This window comes from Dothidotthia symphoricarpi (assembly GCF_010015815.1).
Source record: "Dothidotthia symphoricarpi CBS 119687 unplaced genomic scaffold P153scaffold_23, whole genome shotgun sequence".
Classification (NCBI taxonomy): domain Eukaryota; kingdom Fungi; phylum Ascomycota; class Dothideomycetes; order Pleosporales; family Dothidotthiaceae; genus Dothidotthia; species Dothidotthia symphoricarpi.
Window position 1 is genome coordinate 734,479 of NW_022985030.1, and position 16,925 is coordinate 751,403.

Here is a 16,925-nt window from a genome sequence, read left to right on the forward strand (position 1 = left end):
ACCCTCAAAGCAAAAAAAGGGCAAAATGGTATATCGAAAAAAGCCAAAGCCTTACCAAAAACAACGCAGTAAAAAAAAGAAACCCCATCCTTCCCCCATCCTTCCCCCCTCCATCCCATCCCATCCATCAACCCCCACCACCGCCCCCACCAACATTCTCAACATAATACCTCGTCCCAATACTCCTCCGAATCTTATCCCTCCTCTTCTCCTTACTCCGTTCCTGCCACCGTTCCCTCACCCCACTAAGCCCAATATACTGGACCTGCACGCCCTTCAACCCCGGTATCCCCCTCCCACTCCTCCACGACGCTCTTCGCCGATAACTGTCAAACCCCTGCGCCTCATGCCGCAGATTCTCCCTACTCCCCCGCTTGGCAACACGACCGGGTGAGAAATCCGCAGGCAGCGTAACGTGATGGCGGCGGCGATTCGTGCCGCTGCGCTCTACGCCGAGGGAGTTGCCGATTAGGAAACCACCGCTGCCATCTGCCGTCGAAGGCGGGGCGCGGAACCCGTTCGTCAGACGGCGTTTGAGGGTTTGTTTTTCCGGCTCGAGCGGGGGCTCGTAGTCGTCGACGTCCGAGGTGTCGCCGCCGAGGGGGAGAGTGTCATCTTCTTCATCGGACTCGTCGTCATCGTCGTAGTAATCGTCTGAAGTGCCGTCGTAGTAGGCGCGGGGGCGCCAGAAGGGGTGTAGCGTGCCATCTTCGTTGTGTGTGCTCTGAGCGCGGGGGCTGCGGCGGGTGGACGAGGACTGGGAAGTTGCGCTCGGGGAGCGAGAGCGGGCGCGGGATTGGGAGCCGCGGCGTGTGAGGAGCGGGGTGAGGAGGTCGTTTGAGTAGCGGCGCGCGCGTTGTACGAGGGTGAGCTGGGGCTGGGGCTGCGAGTGCGAGTCGGTGCGTTTGGGCGGGCCGGGGGCGAGTTGGCGCTCGAGTTCCTCGGCGGGCGTCGGCGGGATGAACATGATCATGGGGGGTTCCGGGGGGGCGCGGGGGTTCTCGAGCGGGGAGTCCACGCCGTCGGGCTGGTATAAGTCGGTTTGTGAGATGGGCGTTGAGGGCTCGACGGTGAGCATGGGCTGGAAGTAATCTTCCTGCTCTTCGTGGATTTCGCTGGCGTCGACAAAGGGTGGGGTGGGCGTGGAGCGGAACTCGTAGAACTGCTCGGGGGAATCTTCCTCTATCACCTGCCGCGGGTCGGGGAACATGGAGTTTCCGCGGGAGAGTTGCTGCACGACGAGCAGGGAGTGGTTGTTGTGCGGGTAGATGCTGACGGCGGTTGCTTCGCTGACTTCGATTGGCGTGTCGGAGAGCTGGGAGAAGGGCGTCGACTGCGCGTATAGGTGGCGAGCCATGGCGTGCTCCTCTGTGCGCGCAGTATATCTGTCGAAGCTCGTGCGTCTGAATTCTTCGGATGGCCTGCGAGCGCCGTCATGACTGCGACGATACATGCCCTCAACCGACAACTGGTCTGGGCTTGGGCGGTGAGCATCCTGAGATGGGGAACTGCGGTCCTGACTGAGCAAGCTGAGCCGTCGCTCTTCAGATCGTCCTCTTGAAGACCGCGAGCCGCGTCGAATGCGAGGGGATGTCGATTGCGACACGGGCGAAACTTGAGCTCGTTGTGAGAGTACCGGAGACTCTTGTAGTGCAGGGCTTGGTGCCACGACATCTACAGCTTCACGCTCGGCGACCAGCAGTCGTACCCTATCCAACAACGCAGAAGGCGGACGCTTCTCCTCTGCAACCTCGTTTATGTCCAGCAACACTGCTTGCTGTGCATGTCTCTTTGCGGGAAGATCGGGTAGAGTCTTGTTGACGTCGGCGGACTGTTTTAGGTCTACTACACTCCGCCGTTGCCGCCTCATCCGTGACGTAAGCGGACCCTGTGATGGCACTGGTGAGATTGGGGGTTGTGGTGCGTGTACGACTGCAGGTGCTTGGGGAGGTACAGCGGGTGGCTGCGGACTGGATGGGGGAGAGATTTCTGAAAAGTTCCTGCGACTAGGTGCTGGCTTTCGTGGTATTGTTATCTCTGGCGCAGACGACCCACGCACATGGTAGCTTTGCTGGGACCGTGTGACTGAGCTTGACCTGCTCACTATGTCGGAGGCGGGTTGGAACACCCTGCGAATGGACTCCTGATGGGCGAGCGTGGAGGCGGAGCTATCGATGGTCGTCCGGGAGGACATGGTGGAGAAGGGAGACATGTTACGCTCGACGCCTAGTGTGTCTGACTCGACACTCATCCTCTTCCTCCTGTCAGCGACGCTGGCCTTCTTATGGATCAATCGGTGGAGTGGGACGGCATCGGAAATCATGGAATGGCGATTCGAGAAAGCCGTGGAGCCTCGATCCGTGGGCGGGTCAGAGTCTCTCCTCAAGGCCAGGTTCCTCCCTGAGTGGCGCAGTGTCTGCCTCTTTTGTGGGGAGTTTACAAAGACCATGGCTTCGACGACGGTCGAGCTCACCGATGCTGTGGAGAGGCGCTTGTTGCTGACGTCGCGCTGGCTGAGGTCCCGCTGGATCATGTCACGCAGGCTGGAGTCCCGCAGGCTGGAATCCCGATGGCTGACCTCCCGCTGGCTGACGTCTCGCTGGCCGGCGTCCCGATGGGTGATGTCGCGCTGGCTGACGGCCCGCGGCTTGTGCGTTGGCGTGTCCTTGTCTGGCGGCGGCCAACCAATGAACTGGGCAAAGTCTTCAATCGACGGCGTGTGTGGACTGTTGCTGCTCGCCTGGACGCGTTCGCGCAGGCTGGAGCTGCGACGGCCCTTTGTGCTGGGCACGGGCGAGCCAGTCGTCCCGACATGGATGGGCTCGGACGTCTTACGGGGAGATGTTGTGTTTCGTTTCTTGCGAATGGTGACATTGCGCATCAGGTTGTCGTCCCATTCCCGTTCTGGCGTGTGGACCGTGGCTGGGACGGGGGGCTCCTTGTACTCTTCAGCACCAGCGGTCGTGTCAGCCTCACTTTCAGGGAACCAGGGCCGCGCTCGGTTGGTTGGCGTGGCATCGTCGTCGTGCCCAAAAGCCAGCCACAGCCCTCGGTCTTCTTGGGCTATATCGAGCCCTCCATCTTCTTGTGTGGTGTCGGGCCCTCCGTCTTCTTCGACTGTATCAAGTATTCCCTCCTCGTGCGCCATGTACACCCCCCTGTCCTCTTCTACAGTGCTCAGACGGTCGTTCAGAGGCGTCATGCACCGGCTGTCGCTGGCATTGGACGAGTCTGCATCCTCCCGCGCCGTCATGAACGATTCGGCCCTCGACGACGGGTGGGCGAGGAGGTGTGGGCGCTCGGCGACGGCGACGGACTCGTGGCTGCGCGGCGGACTGGGGTCGGGCGTCGGCGGGCTGCGCGCGTTGACCGGGGTGGTGAAGGACTGGCGCTTCGAGGCGAGGTCGGCCATGGCGGCGTCGTCGTCTTGGTTGTGGGCGAGCGGACGCGACTGCAGGGTGTCGGCAGCGCGGCCGTCGTGCGAGAGGGTGGGCGGCGTGGGCGGGAAGCCGGCGTCTGGCTCGGTCAATGCGCGCGGCGGCTCGAGGGGGGTGGGCTGCTGGCTGTCGAACAGCGATTCGGAGTCATTGTCCGTCTGCGACGTGTCCAGTCTGATGAACAGCGGGCGGGCGGCATGCGAGAGGTTGCGGTGCTCGTCGCTGCGACGTGGTGGCCGGGCCTGCGAGGGCAATTGGGGCGACGGGCGGAAGGCCGACTCGAGCACGGCGTAGGCGTCTGGCTGCGACGACTCGACCATGGCTGCAGGCTGACCTGTGCCTTTGAGGGTGCCGTGATGACTCTGGCTGCTGCCCTACGAGGCGGCCATGCTCTTGCGCGCGACGTGGCTGTGGGCTGTCTCATGCGACGCTGGTGAGCCGTGATCTGCAGCGTCCCGGCTGTCTAGTCTGAGCGCCAAGCAGAGCGTTCAGCGCGCGATGGGATGATGGACACAGTACGGCTCCGTAGCTATCTGCTGCTATATGGAATCAAGAGGATATGGCAGCCAAGGGGCTGGGTGCGTCCACACAGCACGTCGCTTGCCCAGTGTCCACTAGCCGTGTTGGCCCTCTATGCGTTGCGCAATGCGGCCTCTTAGCGATGCAGAGTGCAGGATGCGACGTGGGAGCGGACGAGACGAGACGAGACGAGACGACATGAGAGCAGCCGGGACAACACTTGCTCTGGTCACAAGAGAGCGCGTCATGCTATTCGTCGTGGGCCCTCCCACTAGCCGTGAACCTTGGGCGCGACTATAAACTTGCAGCCCTCGCCCATCATCATGTCGTACGTCTGTGATGGGCACGCATCAACCCTCAATCATGTGCTTGCCTTGTTGCATGTCGCTGTACCTGCCTTTTCACGCGACATGGCTTGCAAAAGCAACGACACGGCTGGCTTGAGCTGCGGAAACCAACGCGAGCCTCAGTGGCAGCCGTTGGGCACGTGGAGACACCACCAGCAGGGTGAGTTGCTGGGCTGTTTAGCCGTAGAGACGCTCCCGTCCGCTGTCTTGAATCCTTCGATGCATGAGTGTGTCACGCCCTGCACGTGACCTAGAATCAGAGACGTGATTTTTCTCGGCGCGTACTCGATCATGCTAGCATCAGGTAAGCCATCAATTCACCTCAATACTCCGCACACGGCCTACAAGCACCCGCTCCTTCCCTTTACACCTCACCGGACTCCATCTTCTCATCTCGCGTCTCCAGCATCACGAAGGTTGCCGCCGCTAAGGCAGGCCCCTGCTAGCACGTCTGTCGCTCTCGTAACGCGAAACGTCCTTTTGTGCACATCGCACTCTTGTTTACGATGCTCAGAGAGGGTGAAGACGACGTGAACTGCTCCCATAGCCATTCTATCCTCAATCCCGGGGAGAAGAATGTGAAACGAAAGAAGACGCGGGTGTGAAACGTTCATGTCCACGTCCAGTAGCGGTTGCAGATAGTGGTGATCCGTGATCCGTGCAGACATGCCGCCTTATCACTACATATCTAGCGGGGTCTCTTTTGGAAGGCGGAGAAAGGGTCCGTTGGTGATTGATTGTGACTGTGATTGCGAGTGTATGTACCAAGCTGCAGCACTGCACCCCCTTGCGTGGCGGATACAGAGGGCAGAGGCATTGTAGACGGCGGAATTAAAGGAGCAACGGCTGTCGACACCCTGCGACAACTGTGGGGGCCAGGAACCAGGTACCATGAGCTGAAAGAAGGGTCCATGTGCTATGCAATTGTCGACACGGTATCCCGCCGCTTGCCAGGTCGAGAGAATGCTTGGTAGAAGCAATTGGCACGTCTGCAGGCCCGTCGACAAAGGTGCTGGCAGGTCGTCTCGTGTTGGTGACGCGCAACCCCCACATAGTGTCGGGTCACCCTCTAAGCGCAGCTCGTTTCAACATCCAAAACAACATCTCCCCGCTTGTCCTCAGCTCCCAGTGTCTAATTCCAGAATACGGCCGCCGCTCACAGTGCCACCGACAGGGAGGCGGGCGGTCCCTGGACACAGGTCCCGTAGACTAGTGTACCCTTTCTCCAGCAATCTCGCGAGCTGCATAACCGCCCGACTACTGGCTACTGGCTGGGCTGCTGCTGCTTGCTCCTTCCCTCTTTGTCCACTCTCCCATCGCCTGCTGTGAAGTGAAACGTGCATGATTGGCCCCGTCCCAGCCCGGCACCACAGCCAATCGCCCACAACCACGACGCCGACGACAGGCACGCGAGCACTCCCCCGACGCAGGTACACGCCTTGCCGTGGACGCAGACGAGCATCGCCGACAGCACTGTAGCTCGCCAGACACGATGGTTGACGCGCAAGACGCAGGCGGCAAGCTGGCCTCCAAGAGCCGCTGGCGGGCCAAGATCTTCTCACACGACGACACGGCGCCCAAGGAGCCCAAGCCGCAACGCGCCGGCACCTTCCAGCTCAACGACGACGTCAACGACTTCCTCAAGCCCTCGACGGACCGCGCCCAGCAGCAGCAGCAGCAAGCCGCCGCCGCCTTCCTGGCCACCACCACCCGCCCCCGCATCGACATCACCCGCGCCCAGCGATGGCCCGGCGCCCAGCAGATCCTCAAGGCCGCCGCCGCGAGCGCGCGCAGCCCGGGCCCCGGCGGCCTGAAGACGGGCTCGCGCAACAAGGGCCTCTCGGTGAGCTTTGTGCGCACCCTGCCACAGGTCATTGGCCACGGCGGCGACGAGTGCGAGGACCCCGTCGACACCATTGCCCAGCTCAAGAAGGCCGCGAGCAGGGCGCCGCCCGCAGACCCCGCCCAGGTGCGCCAGTCGCAGGACGATGCGGGCCTCGGCGCTCGCAGCCAGGACATCGGCAGGTCCGACTCGCAGACGGCCCAGCGGAATAACGTGACCCGCACGCTGTCGTCGCCCGGTGAGATGTCGCCGCCGCTCAAGAAGAAGCTCGACATGGGCCAGATCAACACAATCGCGAACCAGAACCCCGCCCCCTCACACCCGCCCCGCATGGGCTCCATGGGGCTGGGCGGACGTCCAAAGCCCGTCGAGAGAGCGCCGACGGGCCTGGACGTGCTCCTGGACTCAGAAGGCAGGCAGCCCAGCATCGACTCGGCCCACTCTCAGGAGTCAGAGAACCTGTCTCCTGTGGCGTCCAGGACAGCGCCAGTCGTGCCACCCACCGTCGAGGACGACGACGACTTCAGGCCACCCCTCCTCAAGCGGACGCAGACTGGATTCAACGAGCCGGCAGACAATGCGACCAGCGAGCCTGTGCCTACAGTCCCGGCCATACAGCGACTGCCCTCGCTGAGAATGACCGACGACGACTCCCCGCTGGACGGAAAAGCCATGTTGGCAGAACGCTTCCTACAACGCGAACCCTCCGACGCAGGCTCGCTACACAGTATCAAGCAGCGGATGAGACAGGACGAGGGGAGAGCATTGCACGAGGCGGCACAACGGGCCCCGTCAGATTCGCATTCGGTGTCAGATACAAGCTCCACGCGAGAACACGACCCATTCCAGGTTGGCACTCCCCCGTCGTCCTACAATACGCCCCTGGCTGGACGAACCCCACCAAGAGCACATCCCATGTCGCCGTCCGCGCCGCCGAGATCACCCATGGCTGGCTTACAGGCTGATGACTCTCAGCGGTCAAGAGCGCGGGGTCCATCACCAGCCCGAAGTCCCATGCCTGCAGGCGCCTTGCCACTCGATACCGACACACGGCCCATGTCGTCGGGATCTTCTCAGTTTTCTTCGCCCTCTGTAGCTCGGACACCATCCTCCATGCGCTCAGACCCTTTTTCTGCCTCCACTATAACATCGATTCAGCAGACTCCCATCGTCATGGAGAAGGCTCCTTTCTCGGCCGCCAGCCAAAAGTCTATTCTGCCCACGCCGCCCCAGTTCGAGCAGACTCCTTCATACTTTCCACCCGCCCAAGCGAAGCCACCATCTCCACCGCACACGCAAGAGTACAAGGCCTACACTGCTCCGCCGACTAACCAGACTCCTGTACGACCGAGACCAGAGCTCAACACAAGGCCGACAGGAGGACTTGCTCGCTCAAACACAAAGGTGCAGGGTGACGGTGCATATAGAGACTTTGCTGAGCGCATCACACACATGCAAGGAATATTTCAACTAACTGCTCAGCTTGGGGGTCAAATATACGACCGCTCACTAACACAGTGGCTGCGAGTCACGACCTGGTGGTTCCTCAAAGGCCGCGCTGGGATGGAGGCGATGATAAGAAATCGGCCAAAGACCGCGGAACCTCAGCCAGAACGTCTGACACAACCACATGTTGATTTGGCAAAGGTCTGGTGGATACTTGCTGAGATCCTTCCCAACCATCCAGGCTTGCGGAAGTATGATGGCCCGCCGGACGCACAAGCAGACCTGGCGAAACAAGCGGGAGACAATGCAAGTGCGGAAGCATACGAACTCCAAAAGGCTATACTCCATTATATGAAGTTGTTGGTGGGGTCCATGCAAAAACACCAGAGCATGCCTCCGACTCAGGCTCTGATCCAAGGTCAGGATCAGTCAATCTGGGAAGAGTACCCGCAGTTTGCTCCAGACGCTGCGAGCGTGCTCCTCGCAGGATCCAATCCAGCTCTTGTCAATGGCAGGTTACAGTCACAACTGAGCTTGTCACATTGTGTTCCTCTCGCGGACACACTCAAAGACTTTTGTTACTTCAGGATGTTCGCCAAAGCTTCGGTAGCGACCGATGACCCCAACACAGACCGCGTCCCCATGGCCACCGTCGTCTCGATTATGCGCCCGAAAGAAAGCTATCAAATCAAGCTTGCCATCTGCAGCCAAAGCGAGCTCATCAATATCGTTCTCGGGGCTGATGCAGGTACAGGACCGGGCTGGAAAGATGTCAATTGGAAAAAACCATCGCGACAATTGTGTGTTCAGCTGCGTCATGGCTACATTCTTACATTGGAGTTCAACGAGAATGATTTCCGCAGTCTGTGGGCTGTCGTAGAGCACACCAACCGTGTGGAGATGAACCAGCGAGAACGGAATGACGAGCGTTTTGCTTGCAAGCTGTATCTGCGGGAGGCGAGCTACAAAGACCCAGCTAACCCGGGAGCTTTCCCTCCAGAACGCGTGCCAGGGTGTAAACTCATGGTCTTTGAAAGATTCGAGCTCAGCAGTGATGGCACCGGTCGGAGGAAGCTGCACAGAGGCTACAGGATGGTTCTGGTCACGGCCGTCAAGAACAAACAGCTCAGCTTTGTCAACCACGAGCTGGGAACCAAGCAGGAGCCGATGAACTTCGAATATGTCACTGAGCCTGACCAAGCGCCGGCGATGCGCTTACATTTCCGCGAAGAGACGCCAGATAAGAAGCACCGGATTTGTACGGTGCATATGGTGTTTCAAGAAGCAAAGGACCGTAACCACCTCTTCGGTACTTTTACGTCGATGAACATCGCAGAGGGCGAGATGACGTTCGCTCAGGTCCCGCTGAAGGCTTTCCATATCGAGAGTGCAGATCAAGCCGAGGGATTCATCCAGAGCAGCAGCCGCGTTCTCGAGAGACTGCAGTGGCAGGAAGCGAAGATCGTAAACTCGGACCCTGAAGCGGCTGGACTGGAGGCCGCGCCAACGGTTATGAGCGAAAGCTTGAGGATCGTCTGCAGGCATAGTGCTGGTATCATCTCGGATCGCTTGAACTTGGGTATGACTACTTCTATATTTTTACGTCTTCCAAATACTAACCACACCCAGGCCCCGGAGAACTCCTCGTCCGCCTCCCAACCGATGGCTCACCGGAACTCACGCTCCTCCGCAACGCCCAGCGCGACATGGCCGTCGCCGTCGACGGCAGCCGAACAGACCGCGAAGTCCCCGCCGCTCTAGCCGAGCTCCTAAAGACCCTAACCAGCGCGTCGACAATCCGGCGTCTAGCTTTCAACTCGTTCAAAGACCTGCACGCCTTCCAGCTCGCCGTAACAGGCTTCGAAGTCAAATTCGACGGCATCGCAGCAACCTTCTCCATCTCCCGCCGCCGCATGGTAGTCCCCATCTACAAGCAATGGACCGCCTCAACCATCCGCATCCAAATCGTAGAACAAGACAATATCCTCCAACTCCTCGCCTTCTTCGACGACTTCTCCCACGCTGATGCGATGAACTTCCAACTCCGCAGTATGGACGTTTTTGAGAAAACGGATAAAGGTGGGAAATTCGGCCTTAGGCTTGTGGATGCGAAGTTTGCGCTTCCCGTCGAGGAGAGAAGGGGAGAGGGCAAGATGCAGAAAGCTGAGGGGAAGAGGGTGGGCTGGACGGGGGTTAAGAGACGGTTTGTTTGTCTGGATGAGATTGAGTATCCGGGGGAACATGATGATGTGCTGCTTATGTTTGAGAGTGCTGAGAGTGAGTTTTCTATCCCCCCCCGAGTTCTGTCCTGGTGTTGTGAGAGGGGGTTTGCTAATACGTGGACAGCGAGAGATCATTTCGCGGCTGCGCTGCCGGCGGCGACTATGGAGCGCAAGTTCACTGTTAGGCGGAAGATATAGGTCGTCCGTGGTGATGGGTATACGTTGTGCTCCTGAGCGGGGAGCCTGTTTTTTTCCTTTTGTTTCCCCGGCGTTTTTCGTTGTTCGTCGACGGTTACGTCGGTCTGTTTGTATCTCGCTCTAAGGAGCTGGGATGTTTTTACAATATGGCGTTTTTGTGTGTTGGGACTGGGATTGGGATTGGTTTCCTTGACTTGGATCGGGATTGGTATGGAATTGGGTGTTCACTAGGTATACACAGTGTGGTATAGGTATGCCAACTGGCTAGCTAGCTAGTTGGACAAAGATGAGATGGGGAGACAGAGAAGAATCTGGGAATATGAAAAAGATTACACCACACCATTTATCCCACTTCTACGCTATGCATTGGAAAACTACATCATAGTCATTCTCATGTTATCTCATGTTATCGTCATGTTTTCTTCTCCTTCTTCCCCCCTTACTCTTCCCTACTCGTCCCTCCCCCCCTCCACCATATCCCCCATACCCTCAACGACCCATACGAATCACCCCCGCAGCAACCAACTTCTGGATCTTGGCGCGAATCCCCGGATTCTTAAGATGTTCCTGCAGGGCCGCGGGATCACCCTTAGCCTGTTGAAGAATAGCCTGCATAACAGGGTCTTGCAGGATACCCACAATCTGTTCAACATCAACATCAGCACACATCCCTTACAACAATCACCGACATGTGGGAAGAAATGGGGAACATACCTCAGGATCCCGCTGAATCCGCTCCATAGTCTGCTCCTCGGACTCGCCCTCACGGGCCGAATACTGCGCCTCCAGCGCCTTCCGCTCCTGCTCCTGAATCTCTCGTGCATTCTTCCCCCCCTCATCATGTTCCATGGCCTCGGAGCAAACATTAATACACTTATTATACTCGCGCATCGTGTAGTACGCCTGCGCCTTCCTCAAATACGCGCGGATAAACTTCGGATCGCGCTTAATCGCCTCATCGCAGTCTTGCACAGCGGAGGGGAATTCCAGCAGTTTGATGAAGCAAGCGGCGCGGTTTGAGAAGCCGCGGGGGTCGTCGGGTGCGCGCTTGGTCATTTCCGAGTAGGCTTCTACTGCGGCGGGCCAGTCTGCTTCCTTGAACTTTGCGTTGCCGAGTTCGCGGGCTTTTTCGGCTTCGGTCGGGTCGATGTAGGCGGTGCGGTCGTGTGTGATTTTTGCTTTTTCGGCGGCGCGCAGTTTGGCGAGGACTTCGGGGGTGCGGTGCTCGGTTTGCGCTTTTTGGTAGAAGGTGATTGCGTTGGCGAGGTCGTTCATTTTCTCGTAGGCGGTGCCGATGCGGGCGTATGCCCTGTTCATAGTTAGTAAGGGAGGTAAAGATCCGAATTGTTCTGGACGTACTTGGCGATGATCTTGAAGTCTGCGTAGATCTCGCGACCGTACTCGATGGCCTGCTGGCACGCCTCGACGCAGCCCTGGTAGTCGCCCTTCTCGAACTTTGCGGCGCCGAGGTTCGTCATGTATGCAATGTCCTTGTGTGTCTCCCAGGCCTTTGTGTAGTTCTCAATAGCCTCGTCGAACTGTCGCTTCTTGTAGAACTCTGTGCCCTTCTTCTTCAGCTCGTCGGCCTGGATCTTGGCCTCCTTTGCCGCCTTTTCCTCTTCTGTCTCCTCGTCCTCTGGCTCGGGCTCTGGTTCGGGCTCTGGCTGCTTCTTGGGCTGCTCTGTCGATGTCGGTTGCGCGTCGGGCATCTCGACATCTTCCTCGGCCTCCCTGGACGCTCCGCCGTCTTGCCCCCCAGCAGCACCGGGCCCGCCAAACTGCATGTCGATACCCAGAAGTACGCTCATAACCTGCAGGAAACGCGGGTCCTGCATGAACTCGCCTACTTTGTTTGGGTTGCTCTTCAGCTGCTGGAGCTTGCCCATGAACTCGGGGTCTGCGAGGAGGGACGCTGTCTTGGGGTTGCCGGCGAGCTTCTGGATCATGTTGGGGTCGTTGAACATGCTACCCAGGCCGCCCGAGGGGTCGCCGCTGATGCCATCCGCCTCTGCTTCCTGCTCAATGGCGCGCTTGACCGCTGTGAGACCCGACTTGGCTTGTGCGTTGTTTGGGTCGAGTTTGAGGGCCTCCTCGAAGGCGTCGGTTGCTCCCACTGTGTCTGTCAGCCATGCTCTTCTTGCATACACCACCACGACATACACAGGTCGCCATCGCCGTGCAGCGCCGTGCCCTTGCGCCCCCAGCCCTTTGCCCAGTCCGGCTTGATCTCCGTCACCTTGTTCGCATCTTCCAGCGCCTTTTGCCAGTCCTTCAGCGAGGCATACGCGCCTGATCGGTTCGAGTACAGCACGTGATTTGACGAGTCGAGCTCGATTGCCTGTGAAAACTTCTCGCTGTGACGTTGTTAGCAGATTGGTTTGCGACCAGTGCAGCTGCGGGGAGCTCACATGGACTCTGCGAACTTCTTCTCCGCGAAGAGCTTGTTCCCCTCGGCTTTTAGTGCGTCAGCCATGGTGGTGGATGTGTGGAGTGTTGTGTGCGAGTTTGCTTCGACTGGAGATTGTCGTCGCGTAGGCTGCAGGCGTCTTGTGCACTTTGTATGTGCTTGTGAAGAAAGTTCCAGAAGCGTGGAGTCGACTTCACTGCGGGACCGTGCGCGTCATCCCACCATGACCTCGATCTGAGCTCACCAACGACCTTAACACACAATTTAAGGCAGGCATATTCTATTTTAGGCCAGGTACGTTTCTGCTTGTAGCATTGTTCCTGCGCTTTCTTCGCAAGGGTTCCATCTTCTGTACTAACAATTGCGCAGAATCTGCACAATTGCTGTTCGTTTTGCAAATTCGAATGGATTCATGGAAGCTGACCGAATCAAGCAGTCAAAACTAAGCTTCCATACCTAAAACATCTACTTCATCATGACTGGACTCGTCCGCCAGGCTGTGTGGGATGCAGACTTGATCCAAAACGGAAAATATGACAAGATCGTTGTTCGAAACCTCGAGGTCACGATCAATGCTGGCACCGACGTCTGGGGTCGCAAGAAGAGCCAGCGAGCCTTAATCAGCGTCACGGTCACGCTGACCAATGAGTTCGCCTCTGCATCGTCCACGGACTCTGTCGACAACAGCACAATCCACTATGGAACTCTCAGCAAGGCAATTCAGGCCCAGTTTGAGGGAAAGACAACCAACTGGATGTCTGCTTCAGACTTGTCGAACTCAATTGCAGCAAGCGCGCAGAAGGTCGCCAAAGCAACGTCCATCTATGGCATAGAGACCGATGTTTTCTTCGTCAAGGGAAGCATGTTCGGAGACGGAGCTGGCCAAGTCTTTTCCGTGAGAAACAGATCCGAGGGCTTACACTCCAAGGCCATGTACCTGCAGAATGTCCGTATTCCATGCGTGATTGGCGTCAACTCAAATGAGAGGCTGCAAAAGCAGCCCGTTGTGGTCAATTTGTGGATTGACTGCATCGATGCTGCTCGGGCGGACGATTACGCCAAAGTCGAGAGCGTCTTGTTCAAGGTATGATCATCGACATCGTCGTTTGATTGCCAACTAACAGGTTGCAGGTTATTTCGGAATCGTCGTTCCAGACACTCGAAAGTCTCCTACCAAAAGTGATAGACGAACTGAAGGAAAAGGTCTTCACTGCAGACAAGGATAAAGATACATGGATCAAACTTAGGGTTGAGAAACCCATGGCAGTCCCATTCGCAGATGCTCCCGCTGTTGAGATGACACGGCCGGTGCGATCAAGATAGGTACCTAGCAATACACAAAGCCACCAGAGCATTGCCTGCGAATCAAAATAAAGATATCTCGTCAAGGATACCCAGCAATCAGGGCAGATCCCCCACACGAGGTTAGCTTCGTGCACTGTGAACGACACACCGTCCGCTTTTCTCCGAACATAGCTGACTCAGAGTCTATCACGACCCTGGGGCTCCGAGTTTCCCCCACACCGCGTCCCAGCAGCACTGCATCTCGCGTTTGCCACTGGCCAGGTTTTCGCCTGCTGGGGTGCAGCTGTTGGACGGAAGTCGGGTTGTGGTCGAGCACACGAAGCTAGGCCGCGTTAGCGGGGGCTAGGCATGCGGCATCGAGACGTGAGCTGTCAATAAAATTCACAGGGAGCTATGGCCAGACTCCCAACAGTTGTGCATCGTGAGAACCCGTTTGTGATGCCCCTGGAGACTGCCCTTTCTTCATTTCGAGAGTGAACAGGGCAACATTGAAGTCTATGAATTGCTCTTGCAGTCAGGATGTTTGTGTGAGGAAAGAACAAAGACACGAGGAGGGGCAGGATTGGCAAGCTCCAGCGCACATCGCCATTGACCGTCGAGTCGTAATGGTGGTAGAGGCTTCCGTATTGTGTGCTAGCTGAGAATGCTATGATCAAAAGACGCCATCCCATAAAAACCTCTCGCTGTTCTCTCGCCAAACCGCTTTCAACCCTACAACCCACACGTCCCCTGGTCGAGGCACGTCTCTTGCCCCACATCCGCCAAGTGGAGACCCTGATAGCCATCGTCTTTAAACAACCAGACCGCCTCCTCTCCTTTCTTTCCTCTACTTCCACCTTTCTCTTGCCAGCGTCTCTTCACATACCTTACAGACACAATGGCTTCTCGCGCAATTCCTTCCCACCTCAAGCCCTCCGCCGCTGAGGGTGATGGTTTCTCTCCTCGCCATCACGGCAAGACACAGTCTCATGTGGTAAGTAACCCTGATTTTCTTCGCTTTGCCATTGCGCAATCCCCTTCAGTCTCGTCCCATCATTGCATCCCTCCGCAATTGGCTGCCCGCCTTTTGCGCTGGGATCTCCATTGCAACTGCTGGCAAGCTCCCGCGTAGCGAGGAAAAAGCAATTGGACAGCAACAAGCAGCCGCATTTGACAGCACATACACCGACACTTGAGACCCAGCAGTCGAGTGAACGGACTTCCCCCGTTTGGTGGGGATCATGGTCCTCGCAGCTCGCACTGTCCGGTGTTTTTACTCGCTTGTTTGGAGTCGTCTTCTGCACTACCACCACTACCACGTGTGTTTGGTTGTACTCCATCACAAACAACTGTCTACGCTTACAGCTGAACTGAGCTGAGACGCCTCATATACATTTTGCTAACATTACTTCTACCAGGCTTTTGAGAACACATCCACCAATGTGGCTGCTTCGCAGATGCGAAATGCCCTCAACCAGCTCGCTGACAGCGTCTCGGACCCGGCCGAGAAGAAGGTGAGCAACGTCCCCCGAACCCCATTCTCGTCCCTTCCACTGGCACAAACCCTAAGCGACAGATCACTCTGATCAACTGCTGAACGCTACTGGCGATACATGTGTTGGCGGGAGGGCCTCTGCGTCACCGAACGTGTGCTGACCCCACATAGTACTTCGAGACTGAGATGGACAACTTCTTTGCCCTGTTCCGCCGATACCTGAACGACAAGGCCAAGGGCAATGCCATCGACTGGAACCGTATCGCGCCCCCGAAGGCTGAGCAGGTCGTCAACTACGAGGACCTCGCCAACTCTGAGGGTGTCGAATACCTGAATAAGCTCGCGGTCGTCAAGCTCAACGGTGGTCTCGGTACCTCCATGGGTTGCGTTGGCCCCAAGTCGGTCATTGAGGTCCGTGACGGCATGTCCTTCCTCGACTTGTCGGTGCGCCAGATCGAGTACCTGAACCGCACATACGACGTCAACGTGCCATTTGTCCTGATGAACTCGTTCAACACGGACACTGACACCGCGAGCATCATCAAGAAGTACGAGGGCCACAACATCGACATCCTCACCTTCAACCAGTCCAAGTACCCGCGTATCCTCAAGGACTCGCTGCTGCCCGCCCCCAAGAGCTCAGACTCTGACATTGCCAACTGGTACCCACCCGGTCACGGTGACGTTTTCGAGTCGCTGTACAACGCTGGCATGATTGACAAGCTGGCTGAGCGCGGTATCGAGTACATTTTCCTCTCCAACGCCGACAACCTCGGTGCCGTCGTCGATCTCCGCATCCTGCAGCACATGGTTGACTCCAAGGCTGAGTACATTATGGAGTTGACCGACAAGACAAAGGCCGACGTCAAGGGTGGTACCATCATTGACTACGAGGGCTCCGTCCGTCTGCTTGAAATCGCCCAGGTGCCCAAGGAGCACGTCAACGAGTTCAAGTCGATCAAGAAGTTCAAGTACTTCAACACCAACAACATCTGGATGAACCTGAGCGCCATCAAGCGCGTTGTAGAGAGCAACGAGCTGGCTATGGAGATCATCCCCAACGGCAAGTCGATCCCTGCCGATAAGAAGGGCGAGGCCGATCTTTCGGTCCTCCAGCTCGAGACTGCTGTCGGTGCTGCCATCAAGCACTTCAAGAACGCACACGGTGTCAACGTTCCCCGTAGACGTTTCTTGCCCGTCAAGACATGCTCTGACCTGATGCTCGTCAAGTCGGATCTGTACACACTCCAGCACGGCCAGCTGGTGATTGACCCCAACCGTTTCGGCCCTGCCCCTCTCATCAAGTTGGGCAGCGACTTCAAGAAGGTCTCCAGCTTCCAGTCCCGCATTCCCTCCATCCCCAAGATTGTCGAGCTTGACCACTTGACCATCACCGGCCCCGTCAACCTCGGCCGTGGCGTTACTCTCAAGGGCACTGTCATCATTGTCGCGACGGAAGGCTCGACCATCGACATCCCTCCCGGTTCGATCCTGGAGAACGTTGTCGTCCAGGGTTCGCTCAGGTTGCTCGAGCACTAAATGGCATAGTTTTAATTTCGCGATTTCTGATAGATTTACGACTATATTGGTTCTTTGGAGCGACTCGTCATGAAGGATGACATGGATTTCATATAGCTGAGCGAGAAGCTCTGAGTGGGCGCTCGAGAGCGTAGACTACTCGACGCCTTGGGGATTGTAATGACAAAAGTCTGCATCTTCTAGACCAC

General features: G+C 57.5%; 7 protein-coding genes across 7 annotated transcripts; 4 read left to right on the forward strand and 3 right to left on the reverse strand.

Moving 5' to 3' along the window:
- Positions 1-148: 148 nt before the first annotated feature.
- Positions 149-3,748, reverse strand: P153DRAFT_259302 (uncharacterized protein; the record flags this gene model as incomplete). The annotated part of the gene is made up of 3 exons (XM_033662813.1): positions 149-2,509; positions 2,639-3,075; positions 3,184-3,748. Coding segments are annotated over 3 exons (3,363 nt in total), but the record flags the coding sequence as incomplete, so codon positions are not given.
- A 1,672-nt stretch (positions 3,749-5,420) lies between these two features.
- Positions 5,421-10,375, forward strand: P153DRAFT_370987 (uncharacterized protein). Its single transcript, XM_033669153.1, has 3 exons — positions 5,421-9,171; positions 9,222-9,869; positions 9,939-10,375. Exons 1-3 carry the CDS (start codon positions 5,796-5,798, stop codon positions 10,010-10,012), a joined length of 4,098 nt encoding a protein of 1,365 aa, XP_033518986.1. The 5' UTR covers positions 5,421-5,795; the 3' UTR covers positions 10,013-10,375.
- Positions 10,376-10,465: 90 nt separating this feature from the next.
- On the reverse strand, positions 10,466-11,561 carry P153DRAFT_134975 (TPR-like protein). The gene is made up of 2 exons (XM_033662066.1): positions 10,727-11,561; positions 10,466-10,654 (listed from the first exon to the last, which is right to left on the reverse strand). The coding sequence occupies exons 1-2, from the start codon at positions 11,327-11,329 to the stop codon at positions 10,502-10,504; spliced, it is 756 nt and encodes a 251-aa protein (XP_033518987.1). The 5' UTR covers positions 11,330-11,561; the 3' UTR covers positions 10,466-10,501.
- Positions 11,197-11,505, reverse strand: P153DRAFT_370988 (uncharacterized protein). Its single transcript, XM_033669154.1, has one exon. It carries the CDS (start codon positions 11,488-11,490, stop codon positions 11,332-11,334), a length of 159 nt encoding a protein of 52 aa, XP_033518988.1. The 5' UTR covers positions 11,491-11,505; the 3' UTR covers positions 11,197-11,331.
- A 768-nt stretch (positions 11,562-12,329) lies between the features above and the next one.
- P153DRAFT_135078 (uncharacterized protein) lies at positions 12,330-12,715 on the forward strand. The gene has a single exon (XM_033662067.1). The coding sequence runs from the start codon at positions 12,421-12,423 to the stop codon at positions 12,655-12,657; it is 237 nt and encodes a 78-aa protein (XP_033518989.1). The 5' UTR covers positions 12,330-12,420; the 3' UTR covers positions 12,658-12,715.
- Positions 12,646-13,919, forward strand: P153DRAFT_134907 (uncharacterized protein). Its single transcript, XM_033662065.1, has 4 exons — positions 12,646-12,713; positions 12,789-12,804; positions 12,853-13,503; positions 13,551-13,919. The coding sequence occupies exons 3-4, from the start codon at positions 12,895-12,897 to the stop codon at positions 13,740-13,742; spliced, it is 801 nt and encodes a 266-aa protein (XP_033518990.1). The 5' UTR covers positions 12,646-12,713; positions 12,789-12,804; positions 12,853-12,894; the 3' UTR covers positions 13,743-13,919.
- A 682-nt stretch (positions 13,920-14,601) lies between these two features.
- Positions 14,602-16,737, forward strand: P153DRAFT_390636 (UTP-glucose-1-phosphate uridylyltransferas-like protein; the record flags this gene model as incomplete). The annotated part of the gene is made up of 3 exons (XM_033670955.1): positions 14,602-14,697; positions 15,122-15,217; positions 15,370-16,737. 3 exons carry the CDS (start codon positions 14,602-14,604, stop codon positions 16,735-16,737), a joined length of 1,560 nt encoding a protein of 519 aa, XP_033518991.1.
- Between the last annotated feature and the right edge of the window lie 188 nt (positions 16,738-16,925).

Coding starts and splice junctions, on each gene's coding strand:
- P153DRAFT_134907 (XM_033662065.1), top strand. CDS start 12,895: ATGACTGGACTCGTCCGCCAGGCTGTGTGGGATGCAGACTTGATCCAA. Junction 13,504..13,550: donor TCGAGAGCGTCTTGTTCAAG/GTATGATCATCG, acceptor AACAGGTTGCAG/GTTATTTCGGAATCGTCGTT.
- P153DRAFT_370987 (XM_033669153.1), top strand. CDS start 5,796: ATGGTTGACGCGCAAGACGCAGGCGGCAAGCTGGCCTCCAAGAGCCGC. Junction 9,172..9,221: donor CTCGGATCGCTTGAACTTGG/GTATGACTACTT, acceptor AACCACACCCAG/GCCCCGGAGAACTCCTCGTC. Junction 9,870..9,938: donor TATGTTTGAGAGTGCTGAGA/GTGAGTTTTCTA, acceptor ATACGTGGACAG/CGAGAGATCATTTCGCGGCT.
- P153DRAFT_134975 (XM_033662066.1), bottom strand. CDS start 11,329: ATGAACAGGGCATACGCCCGCATCGGCACCGCCTACGAGAAAATGAAC. Junction 10,655..10,726: donor GGATTCAGCGGGATCCTGAG/GTATGTTCCCCA, acceptor GATGTTGAACAG/ATTGTGGGTATCCTGCAAGA.
- P153DRAFT_370988 (XM_033669154.1), bottom strand. CDS start 11,490: ATGACGAACCTCGGCGCCGCAAAGTTCGAGAAGGGCGACTACCAGGGC.
- P153DRAFT_135078 (XM_033662067.1), top strand. CDS start 12,421: ATGGACTCTGCGAACTTCTTCTCCGCGAAGAGCTTGTTCCCCTCGGCT.